Genomic DNA, 24980 nt, shown 5'->3' on the forward strand with positions numbered 1-24980 from the left:
CCCCTGAAACATTGGTGGAAAAATTTCCAATTTCTTCCATTTGCTCTCCCAAATACATTAAGATGGAAATCTAAATTCCTAAATCTCCACCAAGTCTGAACACAAACTTCCTGAATCCAAGCCAAAATTTTGTATTTTTCCCATCGACATCCCTAATTTTCCCAATCCCAAACCCTACTCTTCTTAATTCAATCTGATGACCCGCGTATCAGGGGACCACATGCAGATTACGGACATGCTTGGAGGACGAAAAGTGAAGTTAAACATCAATTATATTTGTCTGTCATCGCCTCAGCATCACTATGAGTAAGCATCACCATGAGTAATAAATCTTTTTAGCATATGTCAAACCCAATAAAGAGAATTCTCCAGTTACTACAGAAACTATTCCCTGAAGGAAACCTTAACTGATAAGTGCAGCAGGTGAGAATATTCCAGTTATAGCAAATTCATCTCAATGAATTTCCAGCAATTCGGAATATAGCTTTTCGCTTATGCAATGGTAAGAGATATTTGTATCCGATACACGATTGTGTAACATCTTTTAGTAAATGACATGTGTATTGGTGTGTGGTTGTTTTGGAGGAGGTTAGAGAGAAAAAAATGTGGCTATGGAGATAAAACTGAAATTTCCCTTCCATATTACATGTGTCTTCTACTAGAGAGTAACAGAATATTTGAATTGCATATGAACGTCCATGCAGAAAATTACTAATTTGGTTCTTCGAATCTTCCAATAGAATACAGAATAACAAACTCAGAACTCCATCCAAAAATGTTGGAGGCCCTGGTTAAACAGTAGCAGGGACAGTTCCAACAACAGCAACTCTGAGCATAAGTTCTAATGCCAATTATTTTCGGACGTCATCAATTGGTCAAGGGATAATAATTATTTACAAAAATTTAGAGTTGTTTGAACTAGTGCATACTGAGTGAACGTCCAACTAATGGAAAAATACAACTATGCAGCTAGCAGGAATCCAAACTAAGTAGAAAACAAGAATCAAATGAAAAGGAAATCTTCAATATTAAACTAAGTGACAGCACAAGAAATTAAATGAGTTGTTCGATGGACATGATTTGCCGGCCAGGAAGTGTAATAATTAATGATTATGATACCTAGATGCGAAGTCCAAGTCAAAAAGCATCAGCATATACAAATTACACCTTAATGACATGGCATACCTCTACAATCACTGTTTCTAGGGCCCTTAGCATGAGAACTTAGCAACTGCTGACAAGTACTCTGATTGAGATGATGCACAGGCATGCAGCTAGCTGAAGGGTCATAAGCCTGCATGTGAGCTGAGTCCATCTGACACTGTTGTTGGTGGTACCTATCTTCAGCATCCCGGCCCAAACCGAATGCATCGCATTTGGTGAAATTCGATGTAGGCTCTCTATGAGGTAAACACGAATGCCCTTCAAAAGAATTAGCATGACATCAGACAGACAACAATATTTGTGTGATATATCATATTACCTGTTGGTAATAATACAGAGGCAATGTAGCATGACAATGTTTAGTTAATGACCCAGTTGAAGCAAGAAGCAATAAACATGGAAACCGCAGAACCATACATGGTCTTCAACATTACTTGATTCAATCAAAATGTGAAAGCGAAACTAGTAAGTGATCTAGTTTCTCCAGTTTCAGATAGGGGCGGATCGGGGGAGTGCACAAGAGACCACAAGTGCAACAAACTTTAGAACAACAAACTTTCTGCGATCAAAGTGACAATGGACTTTTTCACGTACAACTTGCTTAGAGAATCTCAGAATCCACCAAGTCAAAGAGTTAGATAGGAATGAAACACCAAATAATGTCAAAAACCAAATGAAGCTCATATTTTTACAAGAAATTGCAAAAGAACTGTTCTTGATAATATTGCAGAGGTGCCACCACAGAGTCAGGATTTAATAAGGTTTTATACATCCTTTAAATGACAGATGAACAAACATGAAATGAAAGAAATCACAACCACCATGTCTCTTTGATATATACTTATTACGTCTTAATTCTTTCAAATCTGGAACTTCTTTCTCTTCCAGCGGCTTGGGAGGGAGGATGGATTCTATATGATGAATCATACCCACACAAGATTAATGTGCTAAGCAACCAACATAGATTTTGTGCCCTCCAAGGTAGCAGAAAAATATAGCAGAAGTAATCTTTAACAGAGTTATTAATGTCTCAACCAAATTTACTGATATAAAAAATCATTTCACATTTTGCCAAAATCGACTTTTAGGCTCAAGAATCATGTGCCCAACCCCCCAAAACAAGATCTTAATATTCATTAAGCGAGGGAATATAGTATGTACGGAAAGAGAATACTTCGCTCTAGCCTCCACATGGAAAAGATCACTGATTACCTCAGGTGCTTCAATAATAGGATGTCAACTAGCTTCACAAAACTTCAATGCAAAATGCCAAACTGAAATATTCAGACCATCGTTACAAACTAATTGTCATCAGGCATAACATCATAATGCCTTCCCGTGGGATGGACTCTAGCGTATGCATCCATAAGGAAGCATTACCCCTTCACTATAAGACAGATAACAGCATTTCTAACTGTAAAGAATATTCTACACAAACACAACAGACCTGCACTCTGAGAATTTGTGCCACCTTCTATTTGGGAGGGTGGCAATTGGCATAAGCTTGACTGATGCATGCATCCTCTCTGCTGGTGACGGGCCATAAGGCTGCAACTAGGTGGGGGTTGACAAGAGTGCGACAAACTTGGAGTTGCCTCACTGACCCTCTGGCTGCAGCACTTGCCATTCATGAGGTCCCCTGGGTGCAAATGTGCAAAACTGGTTTGCGGTGCAGCCAAGTCTGAGAAAGTTTGAACATTAATGTGTTTTCAATAAATAAAAGGATCATATGTAACACATGATTAACTAGAAAAACTTCCAACCTGAGATAATTAGGTTACTAGGTTACTGACTCATCTCTTCCTTTTCCAATATTACCAAAACCTCAATCCTTCCTTTATGGATAGGGGTGGAATTTGTGGTGTCAGCAAAACATTTAACTGGCTTCTCATTTTACCCCTTACTCTTCTGTCTTAATATGCACGCAACAGAATACTCTTGGGGTACATTGAAGCTAAGAGAGGGCTAAATGTAATGAAGTACAATTTATGGCTAAATGTTGCCTCCTTTATAAGTTTCTCCTTTCAGCTACAATTTGTTCGTGTTGATATTAACATGGACATGTACGCTTATTTTTGCAAATAGTTTACATTTGTTTTTAGTTATTACAACAAATTACTGAACAATTTAACTACCACAGTTATACTTAATGTCATAGAGAAGAATCATTTAAACAATGTGGAAGAAGGTAGGTCAGCATAGGGAGGTGGCAGCGAGGAAGGATAAGGGAGAGAGAGGCAGCATCAAACTTGGACAGGGAGAAGGAAAGGGTTGGACAAGACAGTGGCAAGTGGACACAAAGAGTTTATTATAGGGCTTCACGGTGATTGGCCTTTTCTCATTGTGTCTGAACAACAAAAATTGAGATGGGGGTCAATTACAAATCCACACTCTATAATTGGGGTCAAAATTGACAGATGCATTTAAGATGTCTTTAAGTTCTTTTAATTAAAAAAAAAAGGTTAAAATCTTCAAATAGACGTGAAAATTATCAGTTCCCTACTTCAGTCCCCGTTTGTCATGAAGAAAACTGAGTGGGATATTTTGTTTCTCAGAAGATATAGGAAAACCAGTAATTTAGCTATTTTAGAAGATACAAAGATTTACAAAGACATAAGCGTGTACCGGGAACACTAAAATGACGGCTCAGCAAAATTAGCAGGAAAGCAGCAAGAATTGATGAATCAATTTTGTAGAAGAAAATGAAAGGAAAAAATAATATAAGCATATACAATTTTCACATAGTAACAATCTATTCACATATACCTACCATGCTGGTGCAGGCCAGGTTGTAGATGTCCAGAGTTCAATGAGCACTGGCAGTGGTAGGATATCTCCTGGGGCTCAAAATTGTGGGTGCCACAAGTTGAAAGTTTCTGATATTGCCTTTGTTTCAAGACTGTCCAATTGTGCTGTTGCAAGGGGGCAGAACTGCTGATGGTTGAACCCCCAGGATCCATATGCACAGCAACTTGACATGGTTGCGGATTATGGCACAGATGTCCTTCATGAAAGATAAGAATGCTTAATAGAATCTGGCAATGCATAAATAAGTACTATATACTACCCAAAATGATATTCCAAAGCCAGGCCTAGGAGCTTGGTCCACTCATTTTATCTCAAAACTGTTAAGATGCCACATTTCTAGTTTGTTGACCTTTCATCAGATAAAAGGATACGGTCTATTGGAACACATAGAATTGATATCTGAATACTAATTAGAGCAATAATATGTCAATATCTCGCAAAGCATAGAAGTTGAAAAGTCATTCATAAGTTCCAGACAACCAATCTGAAGAGCAGAATATGATCTTCCAGGAAATTATAAAGTGAATTTCAACAAACATCCCTAACCAAACAGACACTTAAATTGCTGAAGAAAAAACGATGACCTTTACTCTTGTTTTGAGGATGAATGACTGAGTCAATACTTGATGCCAAACGGTATGATATAACTTAAAAACTTAGCAACACCAATTAAGCAAGTTATATAAACTATCATGGAAAAAAGGGCCTTGGAAACAATAGCTAGTCATCTCAAGTTGAAATAACACTAGATTGAAATCAATAGCAGCACCAACAGGAGCATAATCCATTCTTACCAGTAGTGGCAGTGGATTGTTCCCTGTACAACCCAGCTGCAGTCCACTGCCTCTTGAAGTTGATCTTGACCCGTTTCATGAGCTCCAGTATCAAGGAACCTTTTTTATTATACTTGCAACAATTATCCCAAATAAGTTCCACATCCTTAAACACTTCCTCTGAATTTCTGTACTTGAGACCACTTTCCAGTTTACTACAGATGGTTCGGAAATCCATAGGTGTATCAATTATATCAAAATAATCCTGATTTCAAGTCCATACCACCGAGAAAGAAGGAGAAAGAAAAGAAACATGTCAGTCCAATATCAGAAAAAGATGTGGAGCTAAAGTGTCTGCAATTAGTAAGAAAACATACGGGAATCCCGAGTGCAATAGGATCAACTGGAGCATTGAAGGGCGCAGCTGCTTCCATTTTCATAATCTTCTTAATCACCTAGGAAATAATGGGGCAAGAAATTGTAACAAACATATCTAAAATATCTCGAGCAACGATTAAAAATTAAACTAAATAGCTTGTAACAATGCAACTAACTCTTACCTTATGGGCAGCATCTAGTTCTTGTTTGTTGTATACAGGCTCCTGATGAGAAGACTTTGGCTCCTTTTGTCCGACTCTCTCACGCTGTTGTGAGACTATATCGTTTATTGGATTCACATGTGAAGAAGATATAGCCCTAGCCAACTTTGCAACAGCACCACTAACTGTCTCATTATTTGTTGTCTGATTATCTAAAACCGCATGCAGACCGCTCAGCTTGGTGTGTACTGCCCTTGTTCCTATCTCTGTTCTAGACACAAGTTCATCATTTTCTTCGTTCCTGTCAGAATAATATCCAGGCTCTACAAAGACTTCGCCAGACCCTCCAGTAGAAGGTTTCTTTGATTTTCGTTTTCCAGCTCCACGCTTGCGCTTCATTTCCTCTTTAATTTTTGTTACTAAACAAAAACACATGCCAAAGCTTCTTGAGCCACCTAACGACAGGAAAATGTAGAGTAATCATCATAAGCTAATTTCATCTACAACATGGAGCCTTAAGAAACGAAGGTAAAATTTATAACAGGCACTGCAGATAGAGAAATTGATATAACAACAAATTAGAATTTCAAATTAACATATCACAAGTCAGAATTCAATATATCAAAGGTGGAACAATTTCTAACCAACCATTGTGATGAAAAGAATATGCCAAAGATTTCCAGAACACCTAATCCATAAACCCAAAACCATCCAAACATCTGATATCACTTTGCCATCCTAGACTTTGAATCATCAAGTATAAACCCTTCCATTCCTAGATTCTTCAGTTACAACATGCTGGATTCTCAAGGGACTAGGAGCACCATATAGCAGGGTATATTTGATTATATGATGTCCACCAGTTCCTCATTCCTTCATTTTTCTACCTCCATCTTTGAAAAAATAAATATACCCAAAACTTTCTTGATGGCGATATATTTTATTTCAACAAATGGATTCATAAACTAAATGCTTGTTTTTGTTCCTGATACAAAATAAAATTTGCTTCATCACTTCTAGCATCTGTTACTCATTCAACTTATTGTTTATTCTTTATATTCCACAAATTTTACAGCCTATTCTCATTTGCTATATTCCGCAACTATATGTCTTTAGTGTACAAACATACACGAAAAATCAATTATCTTCTTAAATTGTTAGCTGTTTCTACTACCACAGAAAACTATTACTGGAAATTATAAATAAATAAAGAATAGAGGATTTGATAAGGACAGTTTCTAAATTTGCTCAATTCCTCCCAAAAAACAAGGATTAAGAAAAAAATAAAATAATCCAATCATATACCCAATGCAGAGACCCAGCATGCAAACAGACATAAGAAACGCAACCAAAAAGCTAAATAATAATTCAGAAATCCAGAATTACTCTAACTCCAACCTCATCAAAACAGACTGAATTTCATCCTAGCAACAGCAACGATTAAACTAACACCTCAACTAAACCTAAGCCCCAAAACAGATTACCAGATAATCCCAAGAAAAAGTAAATCCACAGCAACAATTCAGGAGACCTTAAAACCCTTCAGTGCAACTAATAAAGTCAATACATGATCAGAAAGGGAAAAAAAAAAAAAGGAACCTCAAAACCTAAAAACAAAAATTAACAGTTTGTATTATCGGAAATGTACCTCCATCAGCATGATTTCATGATCATATACCCATCACAGAAGAAGCGCTCCCGAGTGCGGCTTTGTGTGGAAGGGATAGAGACAGTTTACTCACAGAGTAGACTGTCGAGGTGAATGTATAATCCGTCGCTTAATATAACGTGGCAGGCCCAACTTGTGATCGTGGCCGTCTGTTTGAGTAACCAATGGCCAAGATCTCATAAAAACTTGCGTCGATTTATTGTTTGGAAGGTATAACCCACCCGCGACCATTTGATACGGAATCGGTGGCAGTATTTCTACTTCCTTGGTGTCAAATACAGTCATCATTCACAAATATACGTATGATATACGTATTTTCCTTCATTCTTCATTTATTTTCATTTTACATAACTAGAAAAATATATCGAGAATATTATCTATAATAAAATAATAGCATATACACAGTACACTCGATGTGTGTAAATATATTTTTAAAATTATAAGTAATTATTTTTTTATAAAAGATTTGATCGTACGTATATATTTATTTAATTGCTTTGTGTTTAAATAAAATTTATAAATTTTGAAACATATTTGATACAGAAAAAGATATATAATACTTTAAGATAAAAATAAACAATTTTGAAGATAAAATATGAAAAACTCAAAATGAAAAAAGAGGAACAAATAAAAATGAAATAAAAAAATATTACTATTATAAAGTTATTGCACAGGAGAAATATTTAAAAAAAAAATGGTTATTTGACATATGTTTTCATTTTGATGTAATTGTTGTTTTAAAAAATATTTTTAGGTGGGGCCCCACCAAATTATTTAAAAGATTTAGATATATTTAATAATTTTGTTAATTGTTCTAAAAAGGAAAAAAAAATATTTAATCGATGTAAAGCCACCAGAAGCATGTGATTTTTCACTATAATTAATTATTATGGCATAGTAAAAAATGACAAACACGAATTAATTATAGCACTGCAACAACTATTAATTATTATTTCTGCAAGTGAGGTCAAAATATTAGTTATTGTTAAAATCATAACAAATGTTTTGTAGATAACTAAAAATTATGGCAAATGTTGATTAATCATGATAAAAATTTAAATTTTTGCAGTGATTTTATTTGAGTATGGTTAATAATAATAATTTATTATGATTTTTAAGTAGTGATCATTTATAGTGTAGTGAAAAATTAATTATTATAGTAAATATGTTTCAACGTGTATATGAAGTGTAAAATAATTGAACGGCTTTTTTATGGGAATATAAAAATTACACTGGAAGAATTATAATATTTAATTACGGCTAATTGCCATGATTAAATTGACCACGATCATGCAACGATAGTCGATTTTGATTTTTGCGAGGGTGGCTATTTGATATTGTCATATATATATATATGATCAAAGGCGAGATGAAAATAGAAAATTACATAATTAATTAGTTATATATTTTTTTTAAAAAAAAAAAGAAACTATAGACACGAAGAATCCATAAAAAATGGTGGACTTGAAGATATACAGATTAGTCCTTGTAGTAGTAATTGGGCATGTTGTCTTAGCAGCCATAGCACAAATATATATATATATATATTTAAATAAATCCATTGGTTGTATATTAATTATATAATTAGGACACGTAATTAGACCATTAATGAATTGTCCATCCACAATTCTTAAATATTTTCAAATATAAAATAAATTCGTTTTCCAGTCAAAATTTTGGTGCTTGAATCAATTCAAATAGAATGCGAAAGAAGGTAAAGTTCGTCAACCTTAATTTATATATACACATGTTTATATATTTATCAACATGTGGAATATACATTTTAGATAAAAAAAAAAAAATCGAAATTTGGAGGATGACATGGGGATGTCATATTACGCCTATAATTTAATTTTTTGTTGAAAAAAAAATGTGTACGAACAACTCAGCTTTCGTTTGACACTTTTGCTATTTTTCAAAACATTTCTAATTCAAATCGGATTTGGTCAAAACTAATTGTATGATATGTGCAATATACTTGCTGTGTGATTGGTGTATAATTAAAAAAAAAATGATCAATCACATGACAAATGTATTACACTTATTCGGTGATATTTTATGAACAAATTCAGGATTACGAATTCAAATAGTATCAGATGTATGTATTTGTTTCCTTTATAATTTATTTTATTATTATTAATTAGTTATATTAATGTATTTATTAAATTAATATAATGCTAAATTCATCAAAATACCCCGTAAAATATCAAATCAAATATGACCTTAGCAGCCTAGACTAAATCTAAATGTAGATATAACCAAGAAACACACATGCATGCAAGTTGCAACCTTTGCAAACACATATAAATACCTAACACATCTTTGCTTAAGAGATTATTCTATCTATCCCCCACCACATAGTCCACAACTAATTTGCATATATAAACCAACACATCCCTCAAACATCCTTACCTATTTCAAAAACCAACTTCCCCTCCGAATCCAACATGTCCGATCTTAGACAAAGATCGTCAATCTCCAACCTCGACTCGCCACCGCCACCGCCACCGCCACCGCCATCGCGGCCTTCACAAAGCATGCTCTCTCAAGCGCTAGAGAGCTCGGCACACCTGGCCAACCTCCTCCCCACCGGCACCTTATTGGCATTTCAACTCCTAACGCCTGTCTTCACCAACAACGGCTCGTGCGACATGGTAACACGAAACATGACGTTGGTTCTGTTGTTCATACTAGCTTTTTCTTGCTTCCTCGCGTCGTTCACGGACAGCATCAAGGCCTCGGACGGCCAAGTCTATTACGGTTTCGCTACGTCTAGAGGGATGTGGCTGTTTGATTACCCTACCGTAGCAGCGTCGGGGCCGGCGATTGAGCTGAGCAAGTACCGGTTACGTCTAGTTGATTTGGTGCACGCGGTGCTGTCCGTGCTCGTGTTTGCTGCGGTGGCTTTGAGGGACAAGAATGTGGTGAGCTGCTTGTATCCGAGTCCAGGGCATGAGGTTCAGGAGGTGTTGGACATTGTTCCTATGGGAATTGGGCTGATTTCGAGTTTGTTGTTTGTGATTTTCCCCACCAAACGACATGGTATTGGGTACCCTATTACACGGGACCGCTGATTCTTTTGTTCTTGATATGGCGTTCGATTCGATTCATTGGTGTATTATGGTAATTTGATGTATGTTGAAAATATTTATCTCAATTATGTTTAATGTATTCCTATTTTGATTAATAAATTATTATTCTTAATTATAACAATTTAATTTTTTAAATAATGTGTCATTTAATAATGTTTCAGACCACTTAAATAATTAAGCATAGCCCTGCTAACTTCGAAATTAAAAGGCCTGTGTTAAAATATTAATATTAAATGATTTCTCATGTACACTGTCTAAATATTAAGATGTAGAGGATGTTTGGGGAACTTATTTAATATGTCTTATAAGATATTTTTAGAATTTATAAGATGAAAGTAGGATATTCTATGTTGATTGTTATAGTACTTTGAGCTTTAATAAAAATAGGAATATCATTTACAACAGGCTCTTTTAAAATTTGCCTAAATTATAAGTACCTTCTCGTTTTTGAAAAATTACAAATACTCTCTTACAATGAGCTGTCACAAGGGGTATTTGTAAATTTAGAAGATAATGATAACTTTTTAAATAATAGTAGAATATTTATAATTATGATAAATTTTAAAAAAAAATCAATTATAATTCATCTTATATATTAAAAAAAAAAGAAATTACAGATAGGAAGAATCCATCAAAAATGGTGGACTTCGAATTAAATATATGTAGTCTCCTGGTGTAGCAGTTTATAATTTTAAATTTGAGAAAGAAAGACCAAGTTCAGATAAGGACAGACACTGCAACAATGTCTCAATCATGAAGCAATTAGGGGAATCGAAATAATTAATTGCAAGAAACTGACAATTATTTCACATATGTTTCATTATATAATTGTTGCCTTACCAGAAATATATTAATTATGTATGTGGACAACCGAGGCCTATATAAATTAATGTCCAAACTAAGTTTGAATTTCGTGTAAAACATGAAACAACGCAGACATGAATCATTTTTAAACTTTTGATCCACCAAGGAACTCCCTCAATGAACTACCCATCCAACCAAGCATACATACCTAACACATTTTTCCTTACCAAAAGTCTTCCATCCCACGACTATTTATACATACCAAACATCCATACCTATTTCAAATATCCACGCACAACAAAACTTCCCAAAACATGTCGTCCCTTAGACAAAGATCATCCACTACTCCGGTCGACAACGATGTCGACTTGCTACCACCACCCCCACCGCCGCCACGGCCTTCACAAAGCGCTCTCTCTCAAGCCTTAGAGAGCTCGGCCCACCTAGCCAACCTCCTCCCTACCGGCACCCTATTGGCGTTTCAACTCCTAATGCCTATCTTCACCAACAACGGTGTGTGCGACATGGCCACACGTCCGATGACGTTGGGTTTGTTGTTCGTGCTAGCTCTTTCTTGCTTTCTAGCGTCGTTCACCGACAGCATCAAGGCCTCGGACGGCCAAGTCTATTATGGTTTCGCTACGTTTAGAGGGATGTGGCTGTTTGATTACTTGAATGCAGAGAGCTCAGGGCTGCCGGCCGAGCTGAGCAAGTACCGGTTGGGTTTCATTGACTTCGTCCATGCGGTGCTGTCCGTGCTTGTGTTCGCTGCTGTGGCGTTGAGGGACAAGAATGTGGTGAGCTGCTTGTATCCGAGTCCAGGGCATGAGGTTCAGGAGGTGTTGGACATTGTTCCTATTGGAATTGGGCTGATTTCGAGTCTGATGTTTGTGATATTTCCGACCAAAAGGCATGGTATTGGGTACCCGGTTACACGGGACCGATGATTTTTCCTTCTTGATATGGTGTTTGATTCATCGTGTATTGGTAATTTGATGTATGTTGAATTTTTTATGTTGTTGTTGTCTGAATTATGTTGAATGTTAATTAAGGCAGCTGGATTGTAGCGTAACGGCATGAAATTCAACTGAGTAACTTGAAAGAAGAAGCAAGGATTGATGTCATCGACACAACATTAACCAAGTACCCAAGAAATTAGGAGTGCGAAATATGTAATTGCCAGCAAGCAATCGAGGTATTATTGACTAGCTAGCATGCATGCATATTCCTACAAGATTCCCATTCCCAGATTATTACATCATAAGCTCCTTATTTACAATATTGGAGCAAAAACGACCAAGACACAAACACTACTCTCCAATTCACATGACCTTAAACAAACATAATTCCACCAGAAATGGCTGCCTAATTGGCCCCTCCAAACTTTCTAATTCTCCTTTCGAATTAGTGTAAATTACAGGGGCCTAATTCTATCATATTTATTAATTATAATTATAAATAAATCTTAATTATTTGAAAAATTATAAATGCTTCTTAAAATTAACGGCCGTTCAACAAATACTTCGTCTTGACAGTTAATTGGAAAAGGATACTATTTGTTAGACTGTTGTTAATTCTGAGTGATTATTTATAATTTTTCAAATAATAAGGGAATACTCGTAATTATGACAAAATTTCAAAGGAGATTATTATAATTTACGTTTAGAATTATGTATACATTTTGATTATGTGTATTTATATATATATATTAACCTCTCCGATTATTTTAATGATGGACCTCAAAATAATGTGACAATATAAGTACAAAATAGTAAAGTTCAAGATATATATATATATATATATATATAACTTTGTGTGATGTGATCGTCTGCGATGCAGGTTAGGTTAATTTAGGTAATTTTTCAACTCAATTTAATATTTGTGATTTTTAAAAAATTTAGTCTAAGCCGAACTCGACAATCATTAAAATCGTACTTTGCGGTCTAATTACAAGATTGGGGTGGATTTTACGATTTTTAGTATAGAATTAATCACTTGTATAATTATAATAATATTTTATGACAATTTATGCTTTTAGTATAATTATTTACCATAATCAATGCATTTTTCTACAGTGATAGTTAGCAAAAATATGAAAATATAATATATCAATTATGATATGTGAAACATACATGGTTATATATTTACTATAGAAGAATAAAAATAAATGTAAAAAACTTACCTATTTTTTTAATAAGACTGTGAAAAGGCCCTTATTTCGAATTAAATTATAAATTAAACTGACCATAATAATATATAAATATTAAAAAAAATATTATAATTTAATATTTGTTGGTTTTTTTAATTATGGTTTAATAGTTGTAGTTAAATATTTTCAGTAAGCCTCATACATTTTCAATAAATATTACTCTACCTTGATGATCACATTACATAAACAAACAACAAAAATAATAGACATTGTCCCATAGATTACTTTTGTTCATAAAAAAAAATATGCTTTTTCAAGTTTCTACGTCGTATTTTCTTCTATTTATGTAGCCTATATATTTTTCCTAGTTACTATTAAATTTTTTAAATATTATTATTTAAATAGTGCGACCAAAACTTTATTATTATTACTATGTGGCCGAACGCGGTCTATGTTGTTTATGTAAGTATAAAATCAATCTCAATTACCAAAATACGATCTCTTTTTACTAGTCCAAAATCAACCCAATTCACCCTTAACCCATCAATTATGGTACGATTTGAGTTGGGACAATCGTACGATTTTAATAAACACCCCAACTGTACATACATGTTTCGTTTTCGCACTGTGTAATATCTATCTTGACCTTACCAATATAGAGACATATATAGATGATGAATATGACCTTCCTTATTAATTCATATGTGGTCAAATAGTCAATTTTCAAATATACAAAGAAGGACAACCTAATCCTAACAAGCAATGTGGATAAATCTCAAAAGGATTATTGCAACCCAATATAAATATCAGTCTAGAATCCTCGTACAATGGATAAACCTTATACAATAGAGAGATTTGTGTAATATTTGACAAAGAAGCTTTTCATAAATATTCTTTTGACCTATATATTTTCCATTCAATCTCTACTTTCTTAATATATTTTTGCTATCTTATTATTATCTTTACAAGGTTGAATAATAATTCAGAATAAAGAATTTATTGCATTCAAATTTAGGAAATCTTCTTTATTATTACTTCCCATTTATATAATTAATAAAGTATATTATTATTGTACTATATATATTTAAAAAAAAAAACATTCAATTTCAAAATATTGGGAAGAAATTGTGCTGCAAATGGCAAACCTCTTCCACTCTTTTCTGGCTGCTATCTTTTTCTTTGTTCTCATCTCAGGTACAAATTATGTATTTAACATTTCTCTGTTTTATCCAAATAATTAGATATCAAAATATATTAAATATTTGTTTTGTTCTTATGAATTATATATAATTTGAGTAATATTTCGGCAAATAATCAAATATAAAAGATTAAAAGATCGATTTTTCATATACATATCATAAAAAAATAAATCCGTACCTGTAGTTCATAGTTTTTTTTTCTAATTGTAATTTTCGTAAACCCGAATAATTAGATATAAAAAGAAAAAAAATAAACACGCCCTATTTTTATTAATGTGTCGAAAAATTTTATAATTTTAAAATTTTAAAATTTGCAGGGGGTTTGGGGAAAACTTGCCAATTGGACATAGGAGATACCTGCACGTTGCAGGCTCCATCAGTGTGTGATGGCATATGCAGAAACTACATGGGAGATGTGTTTGAGTACTCACAATGTCTGAATGCACCAGGTCACAAAGATTTCTACCATTGCAGGTGCTTTTACAAGTGTAATGGTTGAAGCCACTCCACTTAATTGGTGTCTCAATATATTATCAACTATTACTTTGCATTTGTTGGGTGTTGGGGTGTATTTCATAATTAAGGGTTCTTGGTGGCCTCTTGTTGTAATAATTTGTTGTCGTGGTTATTGGCTGTTGTTTTTATGTTATTATATTTTGTATGTATGATAGAGAATGGTCGAAATCTGGAAGGATCGACTTTAAAAATTATATTAATATAAATTATAGTAAATAATCCTCTTAATTAGGAACGGCAATTGAGTGAGTTATTTTGTTGTCATTCAGAAATTTGCTTTTTTTAATTTTAGTAATACTTAAAACCCTAATTACAAAAACTTAGAAGTCGTTAAGCCCCACTTCTACCATGTTTGCCACACATATATGGTGAAAGCGCATAGTGAAAAGTTCGCTCCAAAACCAATTCAATACTGTTCAGGATCAACCATTCAATGGTCCTGAATGAAATAGTAAAAAAGCAACATATAAACATTGTAAGCGTAGAAAAAAGAGAGAATGAATGGTGAAAGCATGTTAATCCCGAGATCCGCCGTCCATGGAAATGAAGGATTAGTTTAATGAAAAGGAGTATATTCCGTTCACAAAATTAACTTAATTAATTACCTTTTTTGCACTTTGATCCTTTTAGTAATTAGCCAAATCACACACCCCTTTGCCCTTTGAGATTATCTCGTCAAGGAATCGAATCTTGCTTTTTTTTTTTTTGGCCCCCAAATCCTTCATCACTCCCAAGAAAAAAGAAAGTAATATTGAATTATTACGGTTTATTCTTGGAGCATGTTCGATGCGTATGTATATTTGACCAAAGATAGCTACTACAGTTGTTCACAATTAATCAATATAGATTCATCGCTCAGCATTTGTTTGGTCATGCGATTAAGCAGATTAAACTTGCACCAATTCAACTACTATTATCAAGTTCGAAAAGAAAAATTTATTTTTCTTCAAACCCAGAATCGGGTATGAGAATAAGACGCTTCTGGCTGTTTTTGTAATATTATTTAGGGTGAATAAGGAGCTCCGCTGATCACAATGTATGAGTATAAAAAATTTCTTTTATATTAATATAAAAATGAATAAATAGAATTTTTTAAATTACGTTTAGGAAGAGCTCTTTATAATTTAATTTTAAATATTCTTAAAAGAGAAGGGGTAAAAGAGGAAGTTAATTAATTAATTTCCATGTTATTGTTTTCTCATCTCCTCTCTTATCATAACTGTAAAAACAATAAACTAACACTCATCCGACAGTCTGAGTCACCTTCGTTTCTCTCTCACACTCACACACATGCAAGCCACCAACGCTCACTCCGTCGCCGGCCAGACTCCGGGGAAGCCCGAGAGGCCACCCCTGAACAAGAAGTCCAGGACGACCGACTCCGGCGGTGATGACGCCCAACCCCCTCCCCCCCCCGCCGCCCGCCGCCTCTCCCCTTCCGCTTCTTTCAATTCCACTTCCTCCACTACCTCCACCACCACGAATGCATCTTCCTCTGCCCCTACTACCACCGGTGGTGGGCTCAGCAGCAGCAGCAGCGATGCTTTCAGCTTTAATTTCTCGGATCGGGACTACGTCTTCCCTTCCAATCTCGGTCCATACTCCACTCGCCGAAGCGTCACTGTCAAATCTTCTTCTTCTTTCTCCAAATCTCAGCAGCAGAAGCAGAAACCGCAGTCTCAATTGCCTGTTCGTAGCACCTCCATGCCGCCTAGTTTGAGTAGTGCTGGAGGGGGAGGGGGTTCCACAGCTGACTCGGCTCGGGGGATTGGTTCCCCAGTCAGTAAACCCAAATTAAGAGCAGAAAAGGATTTGAAAGCGTTGTCGCTTCAAGCATCTGCCTCAGCGTCGTCGGCCTTGGTTCGTACCTCGTCGGTGGTATCTGAGCCTCGTGATTCAGCTAATTCTTGTAGTGTTCAGAAGACTTTCTCGTTCCGAAATTCTTGCAAGGCATTTTGGGTGAGCACATATTCTCATCCTTCTTCGCTTTGTGTTTTCGTCACTTTCTTCTCAAAATAATCATTGACAATGATAGAGACTTCAAATTCTAATACTGCCATTACTATTGATGAGTTGGGGATTGATACTTTTTCCTTTCACTTGCAGCTCAAGTTTTTCTGCTTCGTTTCTGTTTCTTATGCAATTTTCTTGAGGAATAAAGTCACAAGGCTTCAGGTATGTGCAAAGTAGAATACCTGCATCTTATATTCATACTTTGTAGAACTATGACCACCATTAGGAAGTGAATAAGTCTCTAGTTCCCTTCATCCCCTCCTTTTTGAACTGTTCGCGATGGCATGTGGTTTGATCTTCGGATTAATCAAATTGTGTACACAAAAATAAATAAAAGAATAAGTAAAACTGATTGTGTAAGCATGTCATTCATCAATATCTGATTAGAAGGTTGATATTATCATTGCAGGAAGAGCACACCAACCTTCGTAGATTTTGTAGTTACGGAAACACTATTGGTAGTAACAGTATTGAAGTCTTGGAGCTTGAAAATGGGAGATCATTTTTGTACTTAAGCAAGACTGACCCCAGAGCGATAGCTTTATACACAGTTCTCGTTACTCTCATAACACCATTTCTGTTGTACAAATACGTTGATTATCTTCCGCGAATAAAAAATCTTTCCAAGCGGATGAAGGATAGCAAAGAGGAGGTTCCATTGAAGAAAAGAATTGCCTACATGGTGGACGTGTGTTTCTCTGTCTATCCTTATGCAAAGCTGCTAGCACTTCTCTTTGCCACTCTGTTTCTCATTGGATTTGGAGGCTTAGCATTGTATGCTGTAAGTGATGGCAGCTTTACTGAAGCTCTTTGGCTTTCTTGGACCTTTGTGGCAGACTCAGGAAATCATGCAGATAGGGTTGGTACTGGACCGAGGATTGTTTCAGTTTCTATAAGTTCAGGAGGCATGCTTATATTTGCCATGATGCTGGGACTTGTTTCAGATGCTATTTCAGAGAAGGTGGACTCACTGCGCAAGGGCAAGAGTGAGGTCATTGAAAGTAACCATATTCTCATTCTTGGATGGAGTGACAAATTGGTAATCCTTTCATTCTTGGTGGTAGATTGTTATCGTTGGATCTTACTGGCTTTTGCTTTGTTCTGCCATGAAGCATATTATCTTAAGCTTGAAAATGTTCTTTTGCAAATTTACTGATTGTTACTTTTCTTTCTTTCTTAGAGGCCACTATTTACTGCTCCTCAACCATAGATTCCTAGTTTGATGGATGAAAAACTTGCTTGACCAATCTATTAAACCGTGTTGCTTTGTGATGGCTACTTCATTTTCTTTGCTGGACCAAGAAGTAGACCCATTAGATCATTGTATTTATGCTGGATCCTATCAGTGCATTGAGCTTATTTTGTTTGTAATTGGGCTCCTAGCTTTCTGGCTTTTGCCCTTAAAACTATGGACAGTGTAGTATACTTCAATTCCTACCAGCACTGTCCTCTATGCTATTGAAGCCTATGAACTCTCATCTGGAGATGTGTTTTCATTTTAAGATTAAGGAATGATCCTTTATTACAGGGTTCGCTTTTAAAGCAGCTTGCAATAGCAAACAAGAGCATTGGTGGTGGTGTTATTGTTGTACTTGCAGAAAGAGACAAGGAGGAAATGGAGATGGATATAGCAAAGCTTGAATTTGACTTGATGGGAACATCAGTTATCTGCAGAAGTGGTAGCCCTCTTATACTGGCCGACTTAAAAAAGGTACCTTAGCTCAACAATTTTCATGGTAAAACCAGTATTAAGATGTATCATGAGGGATTATAATTTTTCTTATAGTCACATTGGTGATCCCTTTTCTCCCTGGCGAAGCATTCTATTTTCATTTCTCATTTTCTTTTGATGTAGGTCTCTGTCTCGAAGGCACGTGCAATCATTGTATTAGCATCTGATGAGAATGCTGATCAGGTCTTAACTTTTGATCTAAAATCTCTTACCATGGTTAATGTTTGGGACAACTGTATGCTTACTGTTTTGTAACTTGAAATCAGAGTGATGCACGCGCTCTCAGGGTTGTGCTTAGTTTAACTGGAGTAAAAGAGGGCTTGAGGGGGCATGTTGTTGTAGAAATGAGTGATCTTGACAATGAGCCCTTGGTTAAGCTTGTTGGAGGAGAACTTATAGAAACTGTTGTTGCACATGATGTGATTGGACGACTCATGATACAGTGTGCTCTGCAGCCTGGCCTTGCACAGGTCAGCTAAATGTGATTTTGCAAATCTTCTTTATGATTGTGGTATATAAGATCATGTGCAAATGATAAGTTCACTCACTCATTCAGATTGTCTACCTCTTATTATCACAATTATCATAAGAAACCATCGTTCATAGAGTATTGTGTGATCTTATTATCACAATGATCAGAGAAAACCAATCTGAGAGTTACATATATCAGTAAAATCGTTCTGTAGAGAAACGTGCTTCCTTGTGGGAGCAGTAGAGTTGTGATGCAGAGAGGTGGGCTGCTGTCTTCAAGAGCTCTTCAGAAATTATGTGAAATTAAAGGATTCTTTTTCTTGTCCCTTTTTTCACTCAATCATGTCTTGGGGGCCATACAAACTAGAGCTGCATGTTAGTTGAAGATTGCTTTTTCCTTGAGTAACTAATTATAGTTATCAATTACAGCTGAAAACCATGTTTTTAATGATTATTTGTGTCGGTTAACAGTTAAGTGGATCAAGGTGCTTGTTTATGATAGTGTGTAAGAAACAAATGATCCTCTGATGTTCTATATATTTAACTTTGTGAATTTCAAAACTAGAAATCTATGTTCATTAATTAACAACAGCCATCCAAAATATGATTCTCTGCTTCTGATAATCAACACTAAACTTATCAAATTGAAAGAAGTAGAGATTCAAATGACAGTTATGGTAATCCTCTATAACATCCTTTTTGCTTGAAAATGTTTCATTAATTTCAGTTTCCATTTTTTAATAGAAGTGAGGTCTTGAAATGCTGAAGTTGCTTCTTTTAGCCTGCGGATATGACATCAGCAGTTGCTCGTGCTCTTTCATTTTTCTTGGGTGTACTTAAATAGCGTCCTGGCTTTGCAGATATGGGAAGACATTTTGGGGTTTGAAAATGCAGAGTTTTATATCAAAAGATGGCCGGAACTGGATGGCCTTCGTTTTGAAGATGTACTCGTTTCTTTCCCTGATGCAATTCCTTGTGGAGTAAAGGTTTTTGCAGATGGTGGAAAGATCAAAATAAATCCAGATGATAATTATATTTTACGAGAAGGTGATGAGATTCTTGTCATAGCTGAGGATGATGACACATATGCCCCAGGTCCATTACCAAAGGTCATACTCTCTACTTTGACACATTAGATGGTTTCTACGGGATGCGTTAAACCCTGTACACGTGTACCATTCAATGTGGTTCTCATACACCATATCTCGTGCAGATTCGGAAGGGTCTATGTCCTAAAATAATTGATCCTCCAAAATTTCCAGAAAAGATTCTATTTTGTGGTTGGCGACGTGACATTGACGATATGATTATGGTGATTTTCTCTACTTGTTACATTCACGTTTCATATATTTTCGTATTTATCTCTCTTATATCGCACTTTTTGGAGTTCTTTCATTTTACCATCTTAAGTGTGGTTTGATGGGTTAAAGTTGTTTAAATTGGAGCAATTCCTGGCTGCTAAGACAAATTGCTTTACGCATAGCGTGTGTGTGTTGGTTGAGGAAAGGGTCGGAAAAAAATGCTAAAGTGATAAAAAAAGAAAGTGTTATTGCCAATCAATTCATTTTCTAAGGGGAGGTGATAATTTTGTCATGCCTCAATCTCAATTGGTGGCCTGAGCTGCAGTCTCCAGCTCCTACTTAGGCTTGTCATCACGAGGACGATCTAACTTGTAGGGTCAATGAGTAGTTCATTCCTCTTCTAATATTGGCCCTTGCAGTTCGACAAGTTAAAGTCTGGCACTTATAATACTCAGCAGCATGTTAAAAGTCCAACATGAGATGAAACTTGGAATGATATCTCATTTGACAATTAAATCTACTCTGTACCCATACTGGCCTATAGAGAAAAATGGTTAATCTGTTTCATTTTGGTTAATTATCAACTACAAAAGAATGCATCTCTCTCCCATGTGAACGATGACGAGATGCTGACACCATATAAGATGAGTACAAACCTATTGTGCATATGCTTCTTAAGTTTCGTCTTTCCCAAAAAATTCTAAGCATGTTATCTTAGTCTTGTTCTTCAGTCAGCTTCTCCTTTAATTGCTCATCGACAAAATAGAGCATTATCTCACGCACTTGGTTGTAAGAAAGTTGATGCATCTGTGACTTCATTCCAACAAATTAGACTATGAAATTTCACATTTCATAATGTTGTACTTTGTAATGCTAATCGCTTTTTGAACATCTGATCGTGAAATGTGACATGCAATGTGCGCACCCTGATCTTAATCCAAAACTGAATTGCTTTTTAAACCATCTCTAATATCACTAATCCAAAACTGAATTGCTTTTTAAACCATCTCTAATATCACTTTCTGGATATAAATTTTTGTTCAAATGCCCTATTAGTTTAACTTTAGGCTTCTGAATTCGTTCATTCTTATCTGTAGAACTTGTTTGTTATACTGCTGTGCCATTTCTTAGGTATTAGAGGCGTTTTTGGCTCCAGGATCGGAATTGTGGATGTTCAACGAGGTTCCTGAAAAGGACCGAGAAAAGAAGTTAACAGATGGTGGCCTTGACATTTCAGGGATTGGTTAACTTAAAACTGGTCCATCGTGAAGGGAATGCAGTCATTCGACGTCACTTGGAGAGTCTTCCATTAGAGACATTTGATTCTGTAAGTATTGTCATGATCCTCTTGAGTTCATGTCGCGACACCTCATGAATGCACCATCTTAGTTGATACCTTCATTTGGTAATCTTGAGTTCCCAAGGAAATTGTTTGGATATGAAGTATTTTAAAGAGTTCTACTGCAGATATAAACGCCTGGAAATTGAATTGTATTACTCTGAAACTCAGCTAAACCAAAACAGTTAATGTAGAGGAAATGTAATAAGTCGTTTATTTCATCACTTAGGTTTGTTTCAACAAGGGAAGTCAATGCATGTATAGGCTCTACCAAATGTGAACAGAAAGATGGAAATAAATGAGCCAAGGAACCAAAGTTGAGAAGGTTATTCTTGAAATTCTTTTAGTGTGGAATAGATCCCCTAATGTTGTTCCCGGAATCTCCATCAAGCTCTTTTTTCTGGATGTGATGCCCTTGGAGCTAGAATGCTCTTTTTTTCTTAAATTTAAATTAAAATGAAACTATGTAGCTTTATCTTGTCAAATAGCAATCTGAATGGGTAAATTGGCCAAATCTGTTCTTCTGTTTGTAATGAAATGACTAAATCGAATCCATTATATGGGGAGCTAACGGCAACAGTTTGCAACTTATCAAACAGAAGTTGGAATCGGTGATTTGACCCACATATGTTTACTATTTATTCTGGAAGTCTAGGGAATCCTTGGAAAATGAACTACATGGGGGCAAACAGATCTTCACATTTTGTTATCTTCCTGTTTCTTAAGTGCTCAGGGAGCTCTACTGTCGAATATATGAATTTCCTCCTTACAGGTTTACATATGCTGTTATTGTCTGAAGTTTCTTAGAACAAGTTTGGTTTGAACTTTTACCATAATTAGTCAATGGATAGTATATAGTATTATTATAAGAAACTCTCTACTTTCTGTTACATGTGATTTTATTACTAGACACCCTGAGCATGCATCTAAACTAAACTACATAGCTGCTGAGAAATTTGCAATTATTTAAACTTGGTTGGCCATATACAATGATATTGTGGTTTTTTTCTGCTACACTTATGAAAAAAATACTGAGCTCAAGTTGTTGGTCTTTAAGGATTCCAAGACCAGACATCAGGCAAAATGTAATACATATACTGTGCCAAAGAAAATTTGGCCTGACTCATTTAATTCAGAAGTCTGTTTTTCTCCACCTAATGATTCTGCAACTTGACTTGGAAATAAACTTGATTACTCTCAAGCTTGCATTTCTGAAACATTCAAAGACTTGTTAAATTTGAGTTTCTAGGTTCGCTACTGTGGCAATTACTAACTCTAAGAGAACAGATTTTAATTCTTGCAGATGAATCTGTGGAAGACTCTATTGTTCACTCTGATTCACGATCTCTCGCCACTCTCCTCCTTATTAGAGATATACAGGTCATTTATCTTTCTGCTTTCACTTGCAGCATAGAATCAATACCTAGATCTCATTGCAACTGCTTTCTTGGTTTTTCTATATTGTTTTCTGTTAGTAGCATTGTCTTATGCTTTCTTTTTACCTGGATTCCTGTTCTCTATGCTCTTAGGTTCGCCTGTGCTCTTTTCTGGGTTTGAACTCGGTATTTTTGGTCGTCGGATTTTGTTTTTTCCTTTTTACATTTTATTTCCAAAAAGTTCAATTTCTTTCTAATTTTGCAGTGGTAGGATATAACGTTGGATGGACATATGATTGTTATAATGTATATTTTGTGAGAGATGTTAATTGATTGCGGGAAATGCAGATATGCAACAATTGTTTTTCTGGGTCATATGGCTTCATGTTTTGCATCTGTTTTCACATTACATGTACATGAACCTAAGGTTTTGGATTCTTGAAACTAAGTAAAACCCCTTATGCGTTGCTGCAGTCAAAGCGACTTCCTTACAAAGACACTAAGTCCCTTCCTTTAAGGCATTCCGGATTCTCCCAAAGTTCATGGATTCGAGAAATGCAGCAAGCTTCAGACAAGTCAATAATTATAAGCGAGATATTGGATTCTAGAACTAGAAATCTCGTGTCAGTAACAAGGATTAGTGATTATGTACTATCGAATGAGCTGGTGAGCATGGCTCTAGCCATGGTGGCAGAAGACAAACAAATCAATCGTGTACTAGAAGAACTTTTCGCAGAAGAGGTATTTGTCATTATCACTCAAGCATCTGGAAGAACAATTTTCCTTTTAAGTACTAACTATATAAAGCAAGGTTATTATAGAGAATCAGGGTTTCTTTCCCACGACCAAATGATCATGAATTAGGATATGCAAAGTGTTCAAACAAGTACAGTTCCTCTTATATTCTCCGAGAATGTCATTTTTGTTTATAACACATAGAATGTAATTTTGATCCAACAGTGCTCCACAAGTTCTATCAGCAACTTATTTTGGTGAAACTGTCTATTGTCTCGAAATGAAAATTTGCAAAACTATCAGCAACTTTGGTCATTTGTAAAGTTTCATAACTGGTAAAATTTATTTATTACAATCTGTGCTGGAGGCAAATTGATGTGATTTAGCTATAATTTTTTGCATGAAGTTGGGGTTTGTAACTGCAGTTACGACTGCGATACAACCATAGAACTATTTACTTTCTCAAGCTGCTAGCTTTCTGCAAGTTAACATAGCTAGATTCTACGTAGTCTAGATGCTATAGAAATCTCAATAATAGCTCTATGATATGCAGGGAAATGAGCTGTGCATAAAGCCAGCAGAATTCTATCTTTATGACCAGGAAGAACTCTGCTTCTATGACATAATGATTAGGGGTCGGCAGCGAAAGGAAATTGTGATTGGATATCGACTAGCAACAGCAGAGCGTGCAGTGATCAACCCTGTCAGCAAATCAACACCTCGTAAATGGTCTATTGACGATGTTTTCGTAGTCATTTCCTCAGGTGAATGAGAGAGAAGTAACAAGTGATGCGTCAATGATCTTCCAAATGCTTATAGGATGAATGAAGTCTGGACATCTGCCCTACAGCACTATGGAACATGTGCTCATGTTGTTCATGGAGAAATGCCAAACATCATGATCCCGTGAACAATGGCATTCTTCAGTTCAGATTCAAGAAAACGCAGAAGACAGAGGGAGGGACAATGTGTTTCTGTTTAAGAAAAAGCCGCTAATTTAGGCGACAATTGAAGTTCAAGAATGGGGTAGCTACACTGACATGATGAGTATTTTAAGTACATGTTAAGAGACATCCTCTGACTCGAAGGTAACTCAGGTGTAAGAAGATTTATAGGAGGATGCACTAATAACTCTTTGTCGAAGAAAATTACCAGGTGTAGGCTACCTAGGCATATATCCCCAAACTCATTTTGTATGTTTCTCCAAATTTGAAATATTAATATTGAGGATTGGATATGTGCAAATATTGTGCAATTAATCGGTTCCCATTGCAAATAAAGGCTGTAGGGAGAAGTTATT

The 24980-nt window shown here is 35.5% G+C and overlaps 4 protein-coding genes and 1 long non-coding RNA gene across 8 annotated transcripts in view; 4 read left to right on the forward strand and 1 right to left on the reverse strand.

Annotated features, from left to right (window-relative positions):
* The window catches only part of LOC105169094, an 11620-nt gene extending 4420 nt beyond the window's left edge, over positions 1-7200 (reverse strand). For 3 of the 4 annotated variants that reach the window (XM_011089384.2, XM_020696169.1, XM_020696167.1), the window contains exons 1-7: positions 6933-7200; positions 5306-5739; positions 5123-5200; positions 4767-5010; positions 3935-4168; positions 2612-2845; positions 1186-1422 (exon numbers count right to left, since the gene is read on the reverse strand). In XM_011089384.2, coding sequence (XP_011087686.1) covers positions 1186-1422; positions 2612-2845; positions 3935-4168; positions 4767-5010; positions 5123-5200; positions 5306-5719 — 1441 coding nt within the window. In that variant the 5' untranslated portion in view covers positions 5720-5739; positions 6933-7200. Of the gene's footprint in view, positions 1-1185; positions 1423-2611; positions 2846-3934; positions 4169-4766; positions 5011-5122; positions 5201-5305; positions 5740-6682; positions 6704-6932 lie in introns of those variants that run through there. The other variant, XM_020696168.1, reaches the window with a different exon arrangement.
* On the forward strand, positions 9284-10065 carry LOC105169422. The gene has a single exon (XM_011089814.2). The coding sequence runs from the start codon at positions 9401-9403 to the stop codon at positions 10025-10027; it is 627 nt and encodes a 208-aa protein (XP_011088116.1). The 5' UTR covers positions 9284-9400; the 3' UTR covers positions 10028-10065.
* Positions 10979-11901, forward strand: LOC105169096. The gene has a single exon (XM_011089386.2). It carries the CDS (start codon positions 11164-11166, stop codon positions 11794-11796), a length of 633 nt encoding a protein of 210 aa, XP_011087688.1. The 5' UTR covers positions 10979-11163; the 3' UTR covers positions 11797-11901.
* On the forward strand, positions 14113-14929 carry LOC110012485. Its single transcript, XR_002287724.1, has 2 exons — positions 14113-14192; positions 14515-14929. It is a non-coding gene; the product is annotated as an uncharacterized LOC110012485 (long non-coding RNA).
* Positions 15932-24935, forward strand: LOC105169097 (ion channel DMI1-like). The gene is given in 13 exon segments (XM_011089387.2): positions 15932-16672; positions 16820-16888; positions 17136-17765; positions 18255-18437; positions 18582-18641; positions 18725-18928; positions 19790-20038; positions 20143-20241; positions 21362-21463; positions 21465-21557; positions 22857-22949; positions 23420-23686; positions 24234-24935. Coding segments are annotated over 13 exon segments (2937 nt in total). The 5' UTR covers positions 15932-16003; the 3' UTR covers positions 24453-24935.

This window comes from Sesamum indicum, linkage group LG8, assembly GCF_000512975.1.
Source record: "Sesamum indicum cultivar Zhongzhi No. 13 linkage group LG8, S_indicum_v1.0, whole genome shotgun sequence".
In the NCBI taxonomy this organism is placed as follows: domain Eukaryota; kingdom Viridiplantae; phylum Streptophyta; class Magnoliopsida; order Lamiales; family Pedaliaceae; genus Sesamum; species Sesamum indicum.

Bases quoted from the DNA above. Each gene is read 5' to 3' on its own strand.
- LOC105169422 (XM_011089814.2), top strand. From the start codon at position 9,401: ATGTCCGATCTTAGACAAAGATCGTCAATCTCCAACCTCGACTCGCCA.
- LOC105169096 (XM_011089386.2), top strand. From the start codon at position 11,164: ATGTCGTCCCTTAGACAAAGATCATCCACTACTCCGGTCGACAACGAT.